This window comes from Chiloscyllium plagiosum, unplaced genomic scaffold (assembly GCF_037043375.1).
Source record: "Chiloscyllium plagiosum isolate Xiang-an unplaced genomic scaffold, Cpla_swu_hap1 HiC_scaffold_28, whole genome shotgun sequence".
NCBI classification, from domain to species: domain Eukaryota; kingdom Metazoa; phylum Chordata; class Chondrichthyes; order Orectolobiformes; family Hemiscylliidae; genus Chiloscyllium; species Chiloscyllium plagiosum.
The window spans coordinates 37,363,723-37,382,947 of record NW_028270166.1 but is presented as its reverse complement, the minus strand read 5'-3'; the positions used below and the strand labels follow the sequence as shown (position 1 = coordinate 37,382,947).

At 40.3% G+C, this 19,225-nt stretch overlaps 1 protein-coding gene across 2 annotated transcripts in view; it reads left to right on the top strand.

The window, feature by feature from the left end:
- The window catches only part of fsd1 (fibronectin type III and SPRY domain containing 1), a 48,159-nt gene that overhangs the window by 12,790 nt on the left and 16,144 nt on the right, over positions 1 to 19,225 (top strand). For both annotated transcript variants that reach the window (XM_043720950.2, XM_087976123.1), the window contains exons 3-8: positions 1,281 to 1,412; positions 4,138 to 4,239; positions 6,136 to 6,158; positions 13,819 to 13,940; positions 15,227 to 15,436; positions 18,231 to 18,329. In XM_043720950.2, the coding sequence (XP_043576885.2) occupies positions 1,281 to 1,412; positions 4,138 to 4,239; positions 6,136 to 6,158; positions 13,819 to 13,940; positions 15,227 to 15,436; positions 18,231 to 18,329 (688 nt within the window). The remainder of the gene's footprint in view (positions 1 to 1,280; positions 1,413 to 4,137; positions 4,240 to 6,135; positions 6,159 to 13,818; positions 13,941 to 15,226; positions 15,437 to 18,230; positions 18,330 to 19,225) is intronic.

The following is a 19,225-nucleotide window of genomic DNA, read 5'->3' as shown; positions in this document are numbered from 1 at the left end:
TTGCCCACTAACTTAACCTGTCTCTATCCTTTTATTGACTCCTTATGTCGTCTTCACAGCCCACTTTCATATCTATCTTTGTCATCAGCAAATTCAGTTTCCACACCTTATGGTCCGTCCATCAAATCACTTATAAAGAGTTGAGGGGCAGCACTGACCCCTGTACCACTTGTCACATCCTGCCTGCCTGAAAAACACCTATTTATTCTTCCTCTCTGCTTCATGTTAGTCAGCGAATCACCATGAGATTTTATTTTCTACAATAATCTTTCTGGCAAATGCTCCTAGAAATCTAAGCACAGTACATCCACCTGTTCCCCCTTATCCACACAAGTTACTTCAAATAACTCCACTAAATTAATTCAACATGATTTTTCCTTTAACAAAGCCATGTTGCCTCTGCTTAATTACCTCCGACGCATCCAAGTGCCCTGTTATTAAAGATGTCCCAACAGCTTCTAATGTTTTCCTTCCTTTCTGTCTTGCTTACTCCTTCACAGGCTTTATTTGTTTTTGTTCCAGATTTTGCATTGTAACCTTTTTCTGATGCTGAGCTAATTGTCTGAAAATAATTATTTGCAGACAATCAGATTTCTCTAGTCCTGGCCACTCTGCCAGATTCTCTCTCGCGTGCTCTGTCTGTGCACCTTCTCTGCACTGTATTCCACACACTGTTCTGCTGCTTTGATGGTATGATCTGCCTAAATAGCATGTAAAACAACACTTTTTCTCTCTATCTCAGTTCACATGAAAATAATAAATCCATCAATGAACCAATATTTTGAACTGCCCATGTTACCTAATGGAGAGATGATTTTCCCTGGTGTTACCTTAGCCATTTTGGATGTGGCATCATTGAATCTTTTTCAATGATTTGTCCTTCTATGATAATTGGCAAATAACACATGCTTTGCATCATGGCTTAATAAGTTTAATATGCTGCAAAGGCAGCTTTAACAAGACAATGTTTGTTTCAAAAATGTGAGTATATGACATTTTCACATTACGCTCACCTGAGTGGTAGAAAACTATCCAACAGACTTGGTCCTTCTACACTTGTGTTGGAGGTGAAGGGAGAAGGCTTGGGTGCACAAAATTTAGAATAAAACACTGTTGTGTGCCTCATTGTTCCTCAAGATGTTTACGTTTTTTCTGTTTTTTATTCATCTTGTAAAATATTGGTGTATCTATGCGAGTCCAAATAAGCTGTTCTGCTGGAGAACAGTTTGATGCCTCCTTTCTAATTTGGTTTCTTGCCATCTCCTTCCTTTTCTTTTTAGGCTAATTCTGAGAGAGCTCTTGCAGATCTGGAGGCAGAATATAGTTCACTTTATGCCATACTGGATGAGATGAAGGAAGACATGATAACAAAGATCAAGCAAGAACGAGCCAGCAAAACGTATGAACTTCAGGTAGGTTCTGTCATCCCAGCATGGCTATTTCATGGAGTAAATGCTGTCTGTAATTTAAGCTATGGCCACTAGCATCTGTGCCAAAATAAATCAAGACGATAGAGAAATACTTGCATTTATAGAGAACTTTCAGGACCACAGGTCATTTCAAACTATTTCACAGGTATAAAGTAACTGTTGTAACATAGGAAATGCCAGAGCAAGTTTTGTATATACAAACGACTATGTAGTAACAAGACTTTTGTTGTAATGTTGATTGAATGAAGGATAAATATTGGCCTGGACATCAGAATGACTCTCCTGTTTCTCTTTGGAATAATGATGTGGATTTTCTTTAAACTTTTTTATCAGTGGGTTGATGGGTCCTCAGTTTAACATCTCGTCTGAAAGTTGACATCCTAGTGGAGCAGAGCTTGCTCAGTGCTGCACTACTGTGTCAGCTTTTACTTTTATTTTGTGTTCCAGCTGTCGAGTGCACCTTAAAACAGCAAATTCATGGACTTGGAGGTCAGCATCTGAACCACAATTCCTCGCAAATGCTAAACTTTGACTGTGTTTACAAAGTCTATGGTCTGTCAATGAGAATAGTTACAAGTGTCTCATGGCCCAATAAATTTGCTGTATTTGTTATTGAGCTGAATAAAAATGGAATGTGATCAGAATAGAGAGAGAGAGAGAGAGAGAGAGAGAACACAAACAGTTGGATAACAGAAAAGAATCTGGATCCATCCTAGAGGTGGTTGTACTTTCATAGTAGCTGTCATATCATTGGACCTTCAAAGGACTTCACAACCTATTGAGTACTTTTCGGGTTACGAAACTGTCAACCAGTTTTAACCTAAAGCCCAAAAAATGCCACATGAGCATGTTGGATGAGGGATAAATGTTAACTAGGACGCAAGAAGTTACCACTGATGCTCACCAGAGTGCGGAATTTTGTATATCCACTTGGACAGACAGCCTGCCACTTACTATCTTGTTGGAAAGGTGGTCTTTTAACATTGAAGCATCTATCCAGTAATGCACTGAAGTGTTAGCTTGGGTTAAGTACTCAGGATACACTTAATAGTAAGGACCTAGGGAGTGTTGCTGAACAAAGAGACCTTGGAGTGCAGGTTCATAGCTCCTTGAAAGTGAAGTCGCAGGTAGATAGGATAGTGAGGAAGGTGCTTGGTATGCTTTCCTTTATTGGTCAGAGTATTGAGTACAGGAGTTGGGAGGTCATGTTGCGGCTGTACAGGACATTGATTAGGCCACTGTTGGAATATTGCATGCAATTCCGGTCTCCTTCCTATCGGAAAGATGTTGTGAAACTTGAGAGGGTTCAGAAAAGATTTACAAGGATGTTGCCAGGGTTGGAGGATCTGAGCTACAGAGAGAGGCTGAACAGGCTGGGGCTGTTTTCCCTGGAGCGTCGGAGGTTGAGGGGTGACCTTATAGAGGTTTACAAAATTATGAGGGGCACGGATAGGATAAATAGACAAAGTCTTTTCCCTGGGGTCGGGGAGTCCAGAACTAGAGGGTATAGGTTTAGGGTGAGAGGGGAAAGATATAAAAGAGACCTAAAGGGCAACTTTTTCACGCAGAGGGTGGTACTTGTATGGAATGAGCTGCCAGAGGATATGGTGGAGGCTGGTACAATTGCAACATTTAAGAGGCATTTGGATGGGTATATGAATAGGAAGGGTTTGGAGGGATATGGGCCGGGCGCTGGCAGGTGGGACTAGATTGGGTTTGGATATCTGGTCGGCATGGGCGGGTTGGACCGAAGGGTCTGTTTCCATGCTGTACATCTGTATGGCTCTATGACTCTGACTCTATGACTTGGACTGGTGTTTGAACCCACAACCTTCTAAGTCAAAGGGAAAAGTATATATTTATGTGTGTGTTGTTTTAAAGGAAATGGACGTCCAAAATGCCTTTCATGCTGAAGCTTCCAAGTCCTTTCTGTGGTTCTGTTTTGCCATCGATTTCAGGTTGACTACTAATTACTTGTTTTCTCTTGCTGTCCAGTGAGCAAAGAAAGATGGAAGTTTTATAGATAGTGGAAATAGCAGCATTGTTGGAAGTGTTAGACTGTCCTAAACTATAGAATCTCTACTTGTCAGAATGGCAATTCCTACTTCTATTCAGACCATGTGGGGGGATCTGCATATATACCCATGTCTTCTCATTTGAGAGCACAGAATTGGTGTAAGCAGCTCTGAAGTGAGTATGGTGTGGACTTTACATAGTCTTGGCACATGCAAGTTTTGCGAAAAGGTATTGTGTTCTGACTGGCCTCCTAAAGGAAGAGTGTTCAGTCAAACCACACTTAGTGAAGCTTTAAAGAGTGGTTTAAATTAAGAAGTGGAAACAAAGATTATCTTATTTTTCTTAAGGTTCCGCAGCTTGTGTTTTTGCTGATCTTTGTCTACCTTATTCCTCCAAATATTCTGTCCATGCTCTTTCTCCTGTCCGTATCCAAACTTGTATAATTGTGTTTTTGCCTATTATAATTGATTTTCAAGACCTCAAAGTTTTATCCTCCATTCCACAAAACTACAGACCTTTTGCTCAGTCTACCCTTTTTACGGGTTTTTCTTCAACTAATTCCATTCTTTTCCAATTTAAACCGACTACCTCAACTCTGGCCAACGTACATATCTGACCTTCTGAGTCACTAAAGCTGACTATTTTCATCAGCGATCCTAATATTGATCACTTATCAACATCTTCCTTGTAGAATCAGCTGACCGTCTGCACCAAGGCTTTGGAGAGTTCAGAGGAGCTGCTCGAATTTGCTAACCAGACACTGGACACTGCAAACTCTGATGGAATCAGTGAGGTAGTTAAGTTTTTTCCTAACTTATCCTCTCTTTAATAAATGTTGTCTGCATAGTTCCTAAGATGTGTTGTGAACTATATCTGTTAGAGAAGTGATATTCCTAAATAAGGGTGTTAACAGATCAAAATTTCATAATTTGCCTGAATCCTCTCAACACAGCTAAGGGAAAAGAGAGTATAATTGAGTAGAAGAATGGAGGGAAGCTAATTACAAAGGAGACAGTTTATTCAAAGAGCAAAAATGACTGAGTCTTTTTGAGTCATGTTTTATTTCCAATACTCAACAGTTCAGTCAGCTAGCAATGTTGCACTTACTGAATGGTCTTCTGCACTGTCGATATTTTCTAATCAACATATTCAGATGTTATTACATACTTCTGGAGTGGGCTGGACATGAATCCAGACATTCTAATTCCAAGGAAGGGACACTACCACTGCACATCAACAGCCGCCTTCTGTACTGTATTGCTTTCCTCTCTTTGGACCCTTGTTGGAGGTCACTGGTCCTCTGCTCCGCTGTACCTGCCCTGATTTCATATGAGCCTAAATGGTATCACTAAAACTTTTCATTGATAGGACACTACAATCGTGCCTGAAACTGTTCTTGCCAAGTAACCATACATGTCACTTTTTTCCAGTAGCACTCCCTGAATAATGATCCAGGGTAGCGGTGTCATAGTGGTAATGTCATTGGACCAATAGTCCAGAGACATGGGTTTGAATTCCACAGTGGCAGCTGGTAGAATTTCAATTCAATAAAAAAAAGTTTGGAATTAATAGAAGTTAGTCTAGTGGGTCTAAATAACTGTTGATGATTTGTCATTGAAAACCTATCTATCCTGACTTGGTCTGACCCACGCTAGACTCCAGATTCTTCACAATGTGGTTGACTGTTAACTGCTCTCTGTGCAGTTGGGGATGGGCAGTAAATGCCGGCTCAGCCAGCGACGCCCAAATCCCATGAAAGAAGGTTTTTAAAAATCACAATGAAGACTGATTTTTTTTGATTTTATTTTCATTTTTCAGTCTATACCCTGAATTGCTAAAGACTAATTATAAAATCTAAACTGAAATCTGGTTGTGAGCAACTGACCCAAACATCAAATCTTCCTTGTCTGATTAGTTCTGTTTTTGTTACATAGTGCGTTTACCAGCAGAGCATGTTCTGGATGCTGTTGGTTTACTTTGATTAGAAGTAAAAGATTCATGTCATTTTTTTGTTTTGCAGAGTAAGTTATAAATCCTGATAGACGCATGAACCCAGAACTATATTTTTACTTATGAAATACAAAGCAGTTAAGTTTCCTCGATTTGTATTCGAGAATGTCTCGTGGTGCCTTTTGTTAAGATGTTATAAAGATTGATTTGCAAACTGCTTAAGATATGAGACTGAGACAATTAGGAAGGAAAAAGAATGAGGTTGGGGAAATGGGCAATATGCAAACAGAATCAAAACATGTTCAGTATTTTATTGTGTAATGTTTTCATTAGTAAGTCTATTCTTGCTATTTGAGTAGACTTATAGCATCAAATAGTGGTCGCTTCCAAGTTACAATGCTCAGAAATAAACTGGGCTGTCCAGATATTAACTGAGGCTGTGAGCTAATTTCTTTGGATTGTGGGGCAACTGTGTGATTAGGATGGAATTCTACAATTTACTGTTGCTTTACAATGAGATGTTGTTTCTCTGTATGTTTGAATGGTGTCTACCTGCAGGAAGACAAATAAATCACTTTAATTCCAAAAGATTTAACCCACCTGAAGTGCAGGAGCTATGTGGAGATGGCGTATGGCTGGTTTATCTGACAGCTATGTAAAAACATATTTGCTTCATAGTAGTTTGAATAATTGTGCTTATTTGCATGTTTGACTCTGTCTCTTCTTTTCTGCTTCAAAGGCTGCCAAGCAGATTAAAGATAGGTACTGTAAAACACTTTTTGATTCCATTGCATGTATTAGTCTAACCTGCATTAAGGATGCATGAATCTTTAACTAGTTACACAGTACTTACTAAAACTCTTATCTCGATTTTTGACTATTCTAGAAGTAAACCCATTTTCATGCTACTTAGTAAAGTTTAGATGTTGCTTGTTACAGAAGTGAAACAGTCACTCAAATACTGCATACCACTGACTTTTAATCAGAAACTTGCACGCATTTTCCTCTTTGCACAAGTTTCTTTTATCAAGCAACTGAACTGTAACATGAATCCAGTGTTCCCTAAACATTTAGACTTTGCATCCTTAAAGGTCCCAGTTCTAATTTGGTAGGGGATGATTCATTAAACATTCTCTCCCAAATAAAGAATGTTTCTGACTTTTTAAAAAATTATTAAATCACCTGATGAAGGAGCGGCACTCTGAAAGCTAGTGTACTTCCAATTAAACCTGTTGGACTGTAACCTATTGTTGTGTGACTTTTAACTTTGTACACCCCAATCCAACACCAGCATCTCCAAATCAAGATTAGAGTGGTGCTGGAAAAGCACAGCAAGTCAGCAGCATCTGAGGAGCACAAAAATCAACGTTTCAGGCAAAAGCCCTTCATCAGGAAGGAAAATGGTGTTGAATACCTCTGTAATGACAATTTTGATGTGGATCAATGACTACAAGCTAGAGGGAGTAATTAGTCTGAACTGTTGGAGCTTGCAGTACGTCTGTAACTTAGGATATTGGCATGTGCACAAAGCCTTTTCCACTAAATAAAGTCAGACAGCACAGAAACAGACTCTTCAGTCCAACAAGTCCACGCTGACCATAATCCTACTAAACTAGTCCCATCTGTCTGCACTTGGCCCATATCCCTCCAAACATTTCTTCTTATTTATGGATTTACTAGTCTCTTAAATGTTGTAACTGTATCAGCATCCACCACTTCCTCAGGAAGTTCATTCCACACGTGAACCACCCTTTTTTTTTAAAAAAAAAAATATAATTGTCCTCACTACTTTTTTTTTAAATCCTTCTACTCTCTCCTTTTTAAAAAAAAAATACCCCTAGTCTTGAAATCCCCCACCCAAGGGAGAAAACACCTGCCATTCATCTTTATCTATGTCCCTCATGATTTTATAAACCTCTATAAGGTCACCGCTCAACCTCCTATGCTCCAGTGAAAATATCCCAGCCTACCAAGCCTCTTCTTATAAGTCAAACCTTCCATTTCTGGCAACATCCTGGCAACATCTTAACCTTCTCCAATTTAGTAATAATGCTTCAAAGGAGATGGACAGTCTGTAGACATAAGACCATAATTTATTAGAGCGGAAATTTAGGCCATTCAGCCAATTAAGTCTGCTCCGCCATTCAATCATAGCTGATAAGTTTCTCAACCCCATTATCCCACTTTCTCCCCATAGCCCTTGATCCCCTTGACAATCAAGAACCTATCTATCCCAATCTCAAGTGTCGTCAGTGACCTGGCCTCCATAGCCTCCTGTGGCAATGAATTCCATAGATTCACCATTCTCTGGCTGAAGAAGTTTTTCCTTATCTCTGTTCTACAAGATCTTCCCTTTACTCTAAGGCTGTGCCCTCTGGTCCTAGTCTGTCCTACCAATGGAAACATCTTCCCAACATCTACTCTGTCCAGGCCATTCAGCATTCTTTGAGTTTCAATTAAATTCTCCCCCCCCCCCCCTTCTAAACTCCGAGTATAGACTCGGTCCTCCAACGTTCCTCATATGTTAAGCTTTTCATTGCTGGGGCCATTCTCGTAAACCTCCCCTGAACATGCTCCAGGCCCAGTACATCCTTCCTGAGATATGGGGCCAAAACTGCGCACAATCCTTTGAATGTGGTCTGACCAGACAGTGCAGAATAGTATTCTAATATTCATAAATACCCTGCCATAACAAAGCCAATGTACAGAAGGAAAAATCGGTTGAATCTATTTGTAGAATCATCGGACAGTTACAATACAGAAGGAGACCATTTGGCCCATTGTGGCCGTGCTGGCTTTCAACAAGAGCAGCTTAGTAAGTCCAGCTTGCAATTTTCCCTGTAACCCTGCAAACATTTTCTGTTCTGGTAAATATGACATTTAAAGGAAATTGCACATTAGGATCTGCAGACTTCAACCACTCTCTGCATCAAAAAGATTGTATTTGTGTCTTCTGGTTGTTTTTGCCAGTAGCCTTAACTCTGCATGGTCTGCTTCTTGATCTGTCTGCAAATGGGAACCTTTTTTTCCTCTATCTGCTATGTTCAGAGCACTCATGGTTTTGAGCACCTCTGTTGAATCTTCTCTCAAAGCTCCCAGCTTCTTCGATCCATCCCGGTATCTAAAATATTTAATCCCTGGAACTAGTTTCTTAAAATCTTTTCTATGCCCTCTCTGCCTTAGCCTTCCTAAAATATGATCAGCAGAATCGAGCATGGTTCTCCAATCAAGGCTGGATCAGGGCAGATTTGTTTGCTACAAACCTTCCACTGGTGACAGCCTACCATTTACCATTATTTTTTCCATGATTAGGATTGCAGAAGGAATTTACAAGAATGGTTCCTGAAATAAGAAGTACCAGTTATGAGGATAGATTGAAGAAGCTGGGACTGTTTCCCTTGGACAGCAGAAGTCAGAAAGGAGAATTGATAGAGACTTTCAAAATCATAGATAGGGTTACAAAGTTAAAAATCATAGAGTAGATAGGGACAGACTGTCCCCTCTTGTCAAAGATGAGATGGCATGGATTTAAAAATGCAAACAGCAAGGTGATAGAAGAAATGTTTTCATTCTGCATGTAGTTAGGGTGTGGAATGCACTGCCTGGAAATGTGGTTGAGGCAGGTTCAATCAAGGCATTCAGGAGGGACGTTGGATGATTAATTGCATTGAAATAGTGTGCAGAGATTGGCACTGGTTCAGGCCTCGTGGCTGACTGGCCTGTGATGATTCTGTGGGTACAACTTGTAGAACTTTTATTCACTTTTTAGTGGAAGTTGAGACTTGAGCTCTCTCAAACTATTAAATTTCCCCTGCACTATTTAGCTGTGGTGACTGAAGTTACTCTCCAATCGCTGTCCCATTTAGGCAACATACTTCAAAGTGAGTACTCCCAATGCAGTCATTCTTGTTTTAAAGATAACATTGTTTTGGTGGACCCCTTGCTAATTAATTATTGCTTGGCTCTAGTTGCTCAACACAGCTGGATTATTTTGCCATTTAATCTGAATCGTGACATTCTGTCTTAAGCTCATCTACCTTTGTCCTTTTAGTAACCTTGCCCAACAAAAATATATCAATTTAACTTTTGAAATGTTCAATTGACCTTTTCTTTTATGGCTTTTTGACTGCAGCATGTACATTTTCACATGGCTTTTGTGGAAGGAAATGGTTTCTAGCATCACTCCCAACTGACCTCACTCAAAATATAGTTTAATTCTGCAGTCCCACGATGCAGGAAATGGTTTCCCTCTGCCTGAACAGATCCTTTTAATCATAAGTCTCATTAGATCTCCATTAATCTTCTGTATTCAAGGATGTATAAGCCTATTCTTTAACCTTGCCTCACAACAACTTTTTTGGCCTTGGCATCATTTTGTAATAGTTGTACAACAACACCATGAAGTACTTTCTTCTCAAGTTTAACTGAATTTAAGAATGAACCACTTTGTTTTCAGTGTTGTTCAACCAATATAAGGAATCAGTAATAAAACAAAGGACTGTGGACATTGGAGATCTAGAACAAAAGCAGAGTGCTGGTGGAGCAAGCAGGTCTGGAAGCATTTGTGGAGAGAAGGCAGAAGTTGATGTTTTGAGTCCGATTCTTTTGATGAGTTATCGGACTCCGCTTTCTTTGCACCGATGCTGCCGGACCTGCTAAGCTCCACCAGCAATTTTTTTTTTGTGAAAGGAATCTGGATTTGGGTTTACTTTTGCAATTGATGCATAACTAACCATTTTGGAGTCCAAATGCTATAGTTGTAATAACCGGGTAACATTATGTGTGGAGTCCCGACTTAAACTCTATGCAACTGTGTGATATGTTATTGGCACAATAAAGCTCCCCTGATATTGCACAGGTGATAGTTAATAAAAGGGCTGTTGGTCAAAGTGGAGATGCACTTGTACACTGTTTATGGAGCAAATTTCAGTAAGAATCCTTTGGTATGTGGAGTCTGTCGCTCTTCTGGTTAAGTTACTTGAACTCTCCTGCAGTCTATTTGTGGAAAAAAAATTAATCATGTAACCAACGCAATGTATAACATTGTGTGTGCTTTTAATTTAAAAATTAAGTTTGAAATCAATTTTACAGGGTTTTAAAAGGGTAACAGTTTTTTTGCACATCTTTTGGGGGAGGGAGCAAGTAGTGTAAAGTAGGATGCCTTGGTTTCAAAGTCGAGGAGGAGGCAGGTAATTATGATGTGTTTGAGAAGTTAGAGTGAAAGGTTGAGACATGCAATGGTCACAGTAAGATAAATAAGGTACAAGAAATATTGTAATAGAGACAAGGATTGGGAATGAGAGCGAAATGTGTCATCACCAAGATGAAAAATGTTCATTTCTATATCCAGTACTGCCACTAAGCATTTCATGTTAAATGTAACCCCTCTATATCTGGAGTGAAACTTGCTTTTGCATTAGAAAAACAGAATTCTGAGACTACTGGAAATCCGAAGTGGAAATTGAAAATGCTGGCAACAGCAGAGAAGGGAAAAGAATTACAATGACCTGGATTTGTCCAATGGTCAGATGATCATTTCAAGAGCATGAATGAGAGTTGACCCTGCGGAATCCCCATCATAGCACCCTCTGAAGAAATTGCTCAGGAAACTGAAGATTGCGCTGGACAATTCCATTGCACCTGGAATCTTCCAATTAATATCCATTTAAAAGAGAGCTTTGCTGCGGTTCTTACACTCGGAATCCCTACAGTGTGGGAATCCAGCCATTCAGCTCATCGAGTCCACATCGACCCTCGAAAGAGAATCCCACCCAGACCCAACCCCCCTACATGTAACCCTGCATTTCCCATGGCTAATCCACCTAGCCCCCACATCCTGGACACAGTGAGCAACTTAGCATGACGCATAGGGTGGCACAGTGGCTCAATGATGAGCACGTCTGCTTCACTGCGCCAGGGACCAGGTTTGAGTCCCACCTTGGATGACTGTGCAAACTTCACACAGACATTCTCTCCGTGTCTGCGTGGATTTCCTCTGGGTGCTTTGGTTTCTTCCCATAGTCCAAAGACGTGCAGGTCAGGTGAATTGGCCATGCTAAATTGCCCATAGTGTTAGGTGCGTTAGTCAGGGGTAAATATAGGATAGGGGAATGAGTCTGGGTGGGTTACTCTTGGTAGGGTCGGTGTGGAATTGTTGGGCCAAAGGGCCAGTTTCCACACTGCAAGGAATCAAATCTAATCTAATCTAATCCATCTAACCTGTGCATCCCTGGACACAATGGGCAATTTTGCATGGTTAACCCACTAACCTGCACAACCTTGGACTGTGGGAGGGAACCAGAGCACCCAGAGGAAACCCATGCAAACGCTGGGAGAATGTGCAAACTCCACAGGGGTAGAATCAAACCCCAATCCCTGGCTCCGTGATGCAGCAGTGCTAATCACTGAGCCACTGTGCTGCTTCAGATAATAAGTTAAATAAATAATAAAACGTTGACATTTAAAAGTCTTGTCTAATTCCTGAATAAGTATTTAACTGATCCCAGAGCCCCTAATGCTGCTGTCAAACCTGTATTTCCCACCAGCCCCACCCCAATCTATTCCAAACACACCCATGACAAACATGGCCTTTTTTTCATTTTGCATCCTGGCACCCTAACCTCAGACTTTCTTTGTGTGCTTAGTGTTACACAGGAGCTATCAAGGTGGGTATCTGTGACAAGGACCTTTTTTAAATTTCAGAATACTGGTTGTTGTAAACACAAAAAGGGGATATGGCCACTTTCCCCTGATGGTTTTACACTGTGATAAATAGAAGCACAGTTCCATGTTTAAGAAGGAATTTTTAATCTTGTTAAAGATTGGAATCTCCTGTCAGAAATACAGAGCTTTTCTGTTTCATTAGGACCAGGGTGGCAATCCATGTGTGAGAGAGCCACTCTTCAAGAAATCCAACCCAATATATTCAGATTGCTGCATTCAGGGGATTTTTTGATAAAGGTCGTGACCTGAAACATGAACTCTTTTATTTTTCTTGCCCTCGCTCTCACTTTCACACTCCTCACTCACACACATGCTGCTGAACCTGCTGAGTGTCACCAACATTTTCTGGTTTTATTTATATTTAACCATCTCAAATGTCGCTCAAGTATAATCATTTCCATTCGTTCATTAATAACTAAATGAATGCCACTTAGTTTGTTTCATGAGTCTCCACTTCCTGATACTGTAGTCAGCCCAGTGCCTGGAATTCTACATTATGATCAAGAGTAGGGATTTTTAAAAGTTAATAGCTTAAGTCATATTTTTATGCCACAGCAAGATAAATTATTTCAGCTCAATATACACAGTTACTTACCAATTGCATATTATTCGTTTTATCTACCCCATGCCAAATGTTTGTAGATTGTCCTGTAGAAGTTTAAGAATATTCCAGGACAACAGAATAACTTGCAATCTTGCCACATCCAAACGTTCCTTGTTGCAGAGTCCATTTTTAACCATTCTTCCTCTCCTTAAGCCTTCAAAAGTACTTTTGCCCAAACTAGCTGCCCATTTCCCCCTTCCCCGCCCCCATCGGATGATTTTCAAAGCTTCTGTAAGAATCCAAATGAATTCTTTTTAAGTTTGCAAATCATTTCTAATAACTGGCTTTTATAAACATCTGATAATTATTGTTCTGTATAAATTGAACTAATTGAATACTGTGTAGGACACAGTGCTCAGTTCATGACAAGCTTTGTGGAAGGAAACGGGTCAGATGGAGCTTTGTGAACATAAATGATAACCCATTCAAATTCCTGAGGTGAAGTCTGTAATATAGTGGACTGTATAATAACCTGTGCAAACAAATTAAACCGTGGACTAGCAATAATACCACTGGAATAGTAATCCAGAATGCCAGTCTAATATGCTGCAGTCACCAGTTTGAATCCATCGTGGCTGATGGTGAAATTAGAATTCAGAAAGTAAAAAAAACTGGAATAAAATTTAGTCTAATGGTAACCACTGCCGATTACAACCAAAAATAAATCTGGTTCACTAACATCCTTTAGGGATGGAAGTCTGTTATCCTTACCTGGTCTGGTCTACATGTGATTCCAAACCCGCAGCAATAAGATTGATTTTGAGCTGTAGTTTGGGCAATTGAGAATGGGCACTAAATGCTGACCGAGCCAGCGATATCTACATCTCATGAACAAATGTCAAGAATGGTATAGATAATAAGTTGGTGAGTAGATGGAATACAGGATCATCTATATATTTTGAGTCAAAAGATTAAGCAACATGTTTGTAAAGGGCTAGGGAGAGATTCGTGGTTTAATAGAGGGTTGCACAATCTGTTGTAGGTTTCCATTAGAAGCATGAACCTTCAAGGCCAAGTCCATTTTTATTGGTAATCTTCCCCCTTTTTTTGTAATGAAAGCTGAATGTAATGTTAGTTCTTGGCTTTGTTGTACAGTGTTACCATGGCACCAGCATTCAGGCTGTCCTTAAAGGCTAAAGCCAGTGACAATATGAGTCATCTGATGGTCGACTTTTCCCAAGAACAAAAGATCCTTCGTTCACTCAAGTTCTTACCAGGTGAGGAAGTAAAATAGAAATGTCTTGCTTGTTTTCTTTTCCCAGGCCATAATCTTCTCTTGGTAAGTCCACAGCCTTATCTAAATTGTCTTCTAGATGCTAACTCTCAGCTCTTCAGGATTGTGATTGGAGGGGTAAGCTACATGGAGTGGAATGAGATCCTTCATCTGTATTTCTTTCTGCAATTCATGATTTTAAGCAAAGACTTTTGGGGAAAAAAGCAGATGTGGAAACACCAATCTGTTCTGCTTTTGCACAATGTTCAATAATGTTGGCTGAAATGTGGAAACACGTTACCAGGCTATCCTCTTAGACTGCACGTAAGAACATTGAATTGATCAAATTTAATTAATGAATCAACATTAAGCCAATGCTTTTCTTACTTGACCCTACATACTCTCCAGCTACCTGTACCTGTTAATAAAATTGCTTGTTCGACAGTACAGTGGCTCAGTGGATGGCACTGCTGCCTCACAGCACCAGGGACCTGGCTTCGATTCTAGCCTCAGGCAACTGTCTGTGTGAAGTTTGCACCTTCTCCCAGTGTCTGCATGGATTTCCTCCTGGGTGCTCCAGTTTCCTTCTGCAGTCCAAAGATGTGCAGGTTAGGTGCATTGACCATGCTAAATTGCCCGTTGTGTCTGGGGATGTGCAAGTAAGTGGATTAGCCATGGGAAATGCAAGGTTATGAGGATGAGGTAGGGGGGTGGGTCTGGGTGGGATGCTCTTCCGAGGGTAAGTGTGGACTCATTGTGCTGAATGGCCTGCTTGATCATTTATAGGGATTCTACATTGCATTATTAATGGGAAATGCTTGCATTTTTGTTCAGCATTATACATTTGTAGTGGGGAAAAAAAATTATAAAGTAGATGGTAACTGATCTCCCACCAGTGGGCAGCTGAATACCAAGAACTGTCTCTTGCCAGGTACATTATATACTTCCAATTTTGTAATGAGATACGGAAAAGCTCCATCGGTGAACATTCCGCCCAGTAGAACAGAGCCATGGTGACCACTCTGATTATCAGATTTTGATTGAACTAGCCAGTTTATAAAAGAAACAGGAGAAGTGCTATAATTGCCCTTATGCTGGCTGGATTAGAGACTCTCTCCTAATCGCTATCTACTGACAGTGATTGCATACCCTAAATTGATGACATCTTGGTGCCAATATTTAATGTCTCAGTTTCCACGTGATGAGCATTTGCACCAGAGAATGGTCAGTGGATTCTGTCTATGCAAGAAGGTTTGTGTGTATTTATCTTTCTTTGATTTTTATCATCAGTACCAAGTATTCCAGAGATTGATGCATCCGAGTGCCTGGTGGCAGACAATTGTGTGACCATAGTGTGGAAAATGCCTGAAGACGATGGAAAGATCGATCACTATGTTTTAGAATATCGCAAAACCAATTACGAAGGACCACCACGATTAAAGGAAGAGCACCCTTGGATGGTGAAGGAAGGCATCAAAGAGCAGGAATTTACCTTGTCAGGTAATAGCAGCTAACCTCTGCTGTTCTGTGAAGTGACCTCCCCATAGAATACACTCAAATTCTTGGAATACACCTTGAGCTAATGATCTACTGATTCAAAGAGTGACAGCATCATCACCTCTAATGAGAAATTGTGCCCACCCCTCAACAATTTTTCTTTTTCTTTTTCAATGATAACTCACTTGTCAATGCCTTAGACCCCACGTAATTCAGGCTAACAATGTTGTGAGTGGAGGGGATGCTACACTTCAGATTAATTGTCATGTTGAAGCCCTCCTGCCATATCAGATGGACGTGAAAGATTGTGAGACCTTATTTACAAAACAGTTTCTTCCCCCAGTTCCTTGGATAATATTTCTTTCCTTTTCAACAATGTCATCAGGATCTGTCTATTAGGTCATTTATCATGTTGTTCTTTGTGGGTTCTGAAATGTAATCAGTTGGCTGCTACAGTTGCAAAAGACGCCCCGATACCGTACTTCAGAAGTAATTGTATGAAGCAATTTAGTTTAGAAATGCACTATGTAAATGAAAGCTTTTTAAAAATATTTTGATGTGAAATTGCAGGGACTGAGTATATTTCCAAATAGAAGGAAAAGACAATGATTAGACGTTAGTTTGTTTTAAAGGTCATTAGTCAAACCCATACAGAGCTTTAACTTTGTCTACATGTAGAAACCTTTTCATCCGATACAGTGCAACCTCAATTATCCGAACATCAATTATCTGAGTTTCGGGTTACTCGAGGAAGATCTCAAGGTCCCGATGCTTGGGTGAACTGTGTTATCCAAATATTTGATTATCCATACAAAATACACCCTGCTCGTGGTGTTTCGATAATCAAGGTTACCCTGTAGCTGAGTTCCTAAATGCTGCATTCTTTTCCTATACGTTATCTTTGTATTTCCTGGCAGTTATTGCTAATTCCAAGCTTCCCTTGGAAAGATAGCGATGAGTCACCTTAAGCAGCTAGAGTTCATGTGGTGTAGTGTACACACAGCACTGTTAAGGAAGGAGTCTGAGAAGGAACAATGATGTACTTTTGTGACAAGATGATGGGTGACTTGGAGGAAAATGTTTAGGTAGTGGTGGTATGTCCTTGTTCTACTGTGTGATTTGAGATCACCATGTATTGTAAAGCATTGCTGAAGGACCCTTGGCAAAATGAGGGCTTAATGTTTCTTGTGGTGTTGCTATTTTCAGTTGGAAAAACATTAGCAATAACTTCTGGCAGGGAAGCATTTTCCCATTGGTGAAAAGAAAGGACAGGCAAGAGGGCATAGAATTAAAATAATAGGTAAAAGAATCAATGATAACACGTGGAGGTGCTCTTATAGAGAACTGGTGCAGACCTGATGGCCTGAATGTCACCTGTACCTATGCTGTGATGATGCGAAGGTGACTGTGTTGGACTGGGGTGGTCAAAGTCAGAAGTCACATGACACAAGGTTATAGTCCAACAGGTTTATTTGAAATTACAAGCATTTGGAGTGCTGCCCCTTCAGCAGGTGACGTGACTTCACCTGACAAAGCAGCGACACTCTGAAAGCTTGTGGTTTCAAATAAACCTGTTGGACTAAACCTGGTGTCGTGTGATTTCTGACACTGGTGATTCTGTGGTACTAATTATCATTTAAAACAGCTTTGAATGATGCTTTCATTTGGGATTTAGCATTTGCTTCTGTTGTGTATATCCAAAGGTGTTAAACCTTAAGTATGCATTAGGACTTATGTAATCATAAAAGCATCTTAGAAGAAGTTGTGCAATTGACACGATTTTTTTTTCCCAACTCTCCTTACTGATATGAAGGTAGTAATTTTGTTCCACAAGTAAATGGTTGAGCCCTCGGGTGTGTTGCCAAACACAGAGACCTAGGGTTGCATGTGCATAATTCTTTGAAAGTGGAGTCACAGGTAGACAGGGTCGTAACATGGAGTATCGGAGTTGGCAAGTCATGTTGCAGCTGCACAGGACATTGGATAGGCCACATTAGAAATACTGCATTCAATTCTGGTCTCGCTCTTATAGGATCCTTTATTGTGAACCTTGAAAGGGTACAGAAAAGATTTACAAGCATGTTTGCTGGAGTTGGAGAGTTTGAACTATAAGAAGAGGCTGAATAGGCTGGGGCTTTTTTCCACTGAAGCATCGGCGATTTGAGGGTTAATCTTTATAGAGATCTTATAAAATATGAGGAGCATGGTTAGGGTAAATTGCCAAGGTGTTTCTCCCAGGGTAGGGGAGATCAAAGCTAAAGGACATTGGTTTAAGTTTGAAAGGGGAAAGTTTTAAAGAAGACCTGAGGAGTAACTTTGTGACGCAAAGGTTGGTGCGTGCCTGGAATGAACTGCCAGATCAAGTGTGGAGGCGAGTACAATTACAGCATTATTGGACCGAAGAGTGTGTTTCTATGACTCCATGACACCATCCATAAAAGGAGTATCTGAACAACCGTAATAAGCATCAGCCACCTGTGATTGAGGTCTGTGGGATGTTGCCCTAACTCACCCCAAACTCTTGTCAGCTATCTTTGAAAAACTTTCCAATGCTGCCTGGCATTTTTCCTTTCTCTTCCTTTGAACCATTGTATTCTCGTTTCTAACCCAGCTATAATGAGCTAACTCCATTCAGATCAAAGCTCAAACACTGGAATTTTTAAAAAATTTACCATTTTTTCAGATTGAATTCCCCATTAAGAAAGTTTTTTTTCTTGGCGTGGTTGTTGGGCATCCTTCGCTTGCTTGTTAATGGAAAATGTTTATGACCTAAAGTCTTTTCAATATACTTTGCCAGGGTTGAAATTTGACACAAAGTTTATCAACTTTCGGGTGAAAGCGTGCAACAAAGCTGTGGCTGGAGAGTTTTCAGAACCCATCACACTGGAGACAAGTGGTTTGTAAAACTGTTCTTTATTCTAAATTGACTTTTCGTGTTCTTGTTACGGGATTGCTATCCTCATGTTCGCTTTGACTTGCTGCTTTTGCATCTTATAGGACACTGCTTCCAATTTCAGTTCAGATAGTGAAGATTGAACATCAATATTGCTGCTTTTGTACTATCCGCTCCTACTTATAAAACTCTGGGTCCTGTATGCTGTTTTAAATTGCTTTCTCAGTATGCCCTGCCACCAGCAACAATTTGTTCACAGGCTGCTCTGCTCTTGCACTGTCTTTGGAATTGCATCTCCTATTCTAAATCGTCACTCCTCGTTCTTTCAACTAAAATGAAGCACTTCACATTTCTTGTTAAATTTCACCTGCCACCGCCTACCCATTCCATCAGGCTGTCTGTGCTTTTAAAATTTAATGGCATCCTCCTTGTGTTTCTCCAAGCGTTGAGTCATCTGCCACCTTTGAAATTGTGCCCTATTTACCGAAGTCTAGATCATTAGTATTAATCATGATGAGTGTAGAGCTCGGTAGATAGGGCATTTCTTGAATTCTTGCTGCAGTTGCACAAACTTTCTCCCTATTATGTCCTATCTAAAGCCAATTGATATTGGATGCCATCTTCTGACTTATTGAGCTTCATCCTTTTGGCTAAAGAATGCAGGTTGGTGGTAAAGTTAAAGGGCAAAGGTTCTGAGAATTCAGAGGAGAAAGAGAGCAACCTGAAGAAACTGTAACCACAGTGACGTAGACACTGGGGCACACAGAGTGTCCCTGTCTTGAGTTACATCCATATTTTCCAATGCCATACTCTAGTCTGTGTTTCTTAATGAATATTGTTAGATTAGATTCCATATAGTATGGAAACAGGCCCTTCGACCCAACAAGTCCGCACCGACC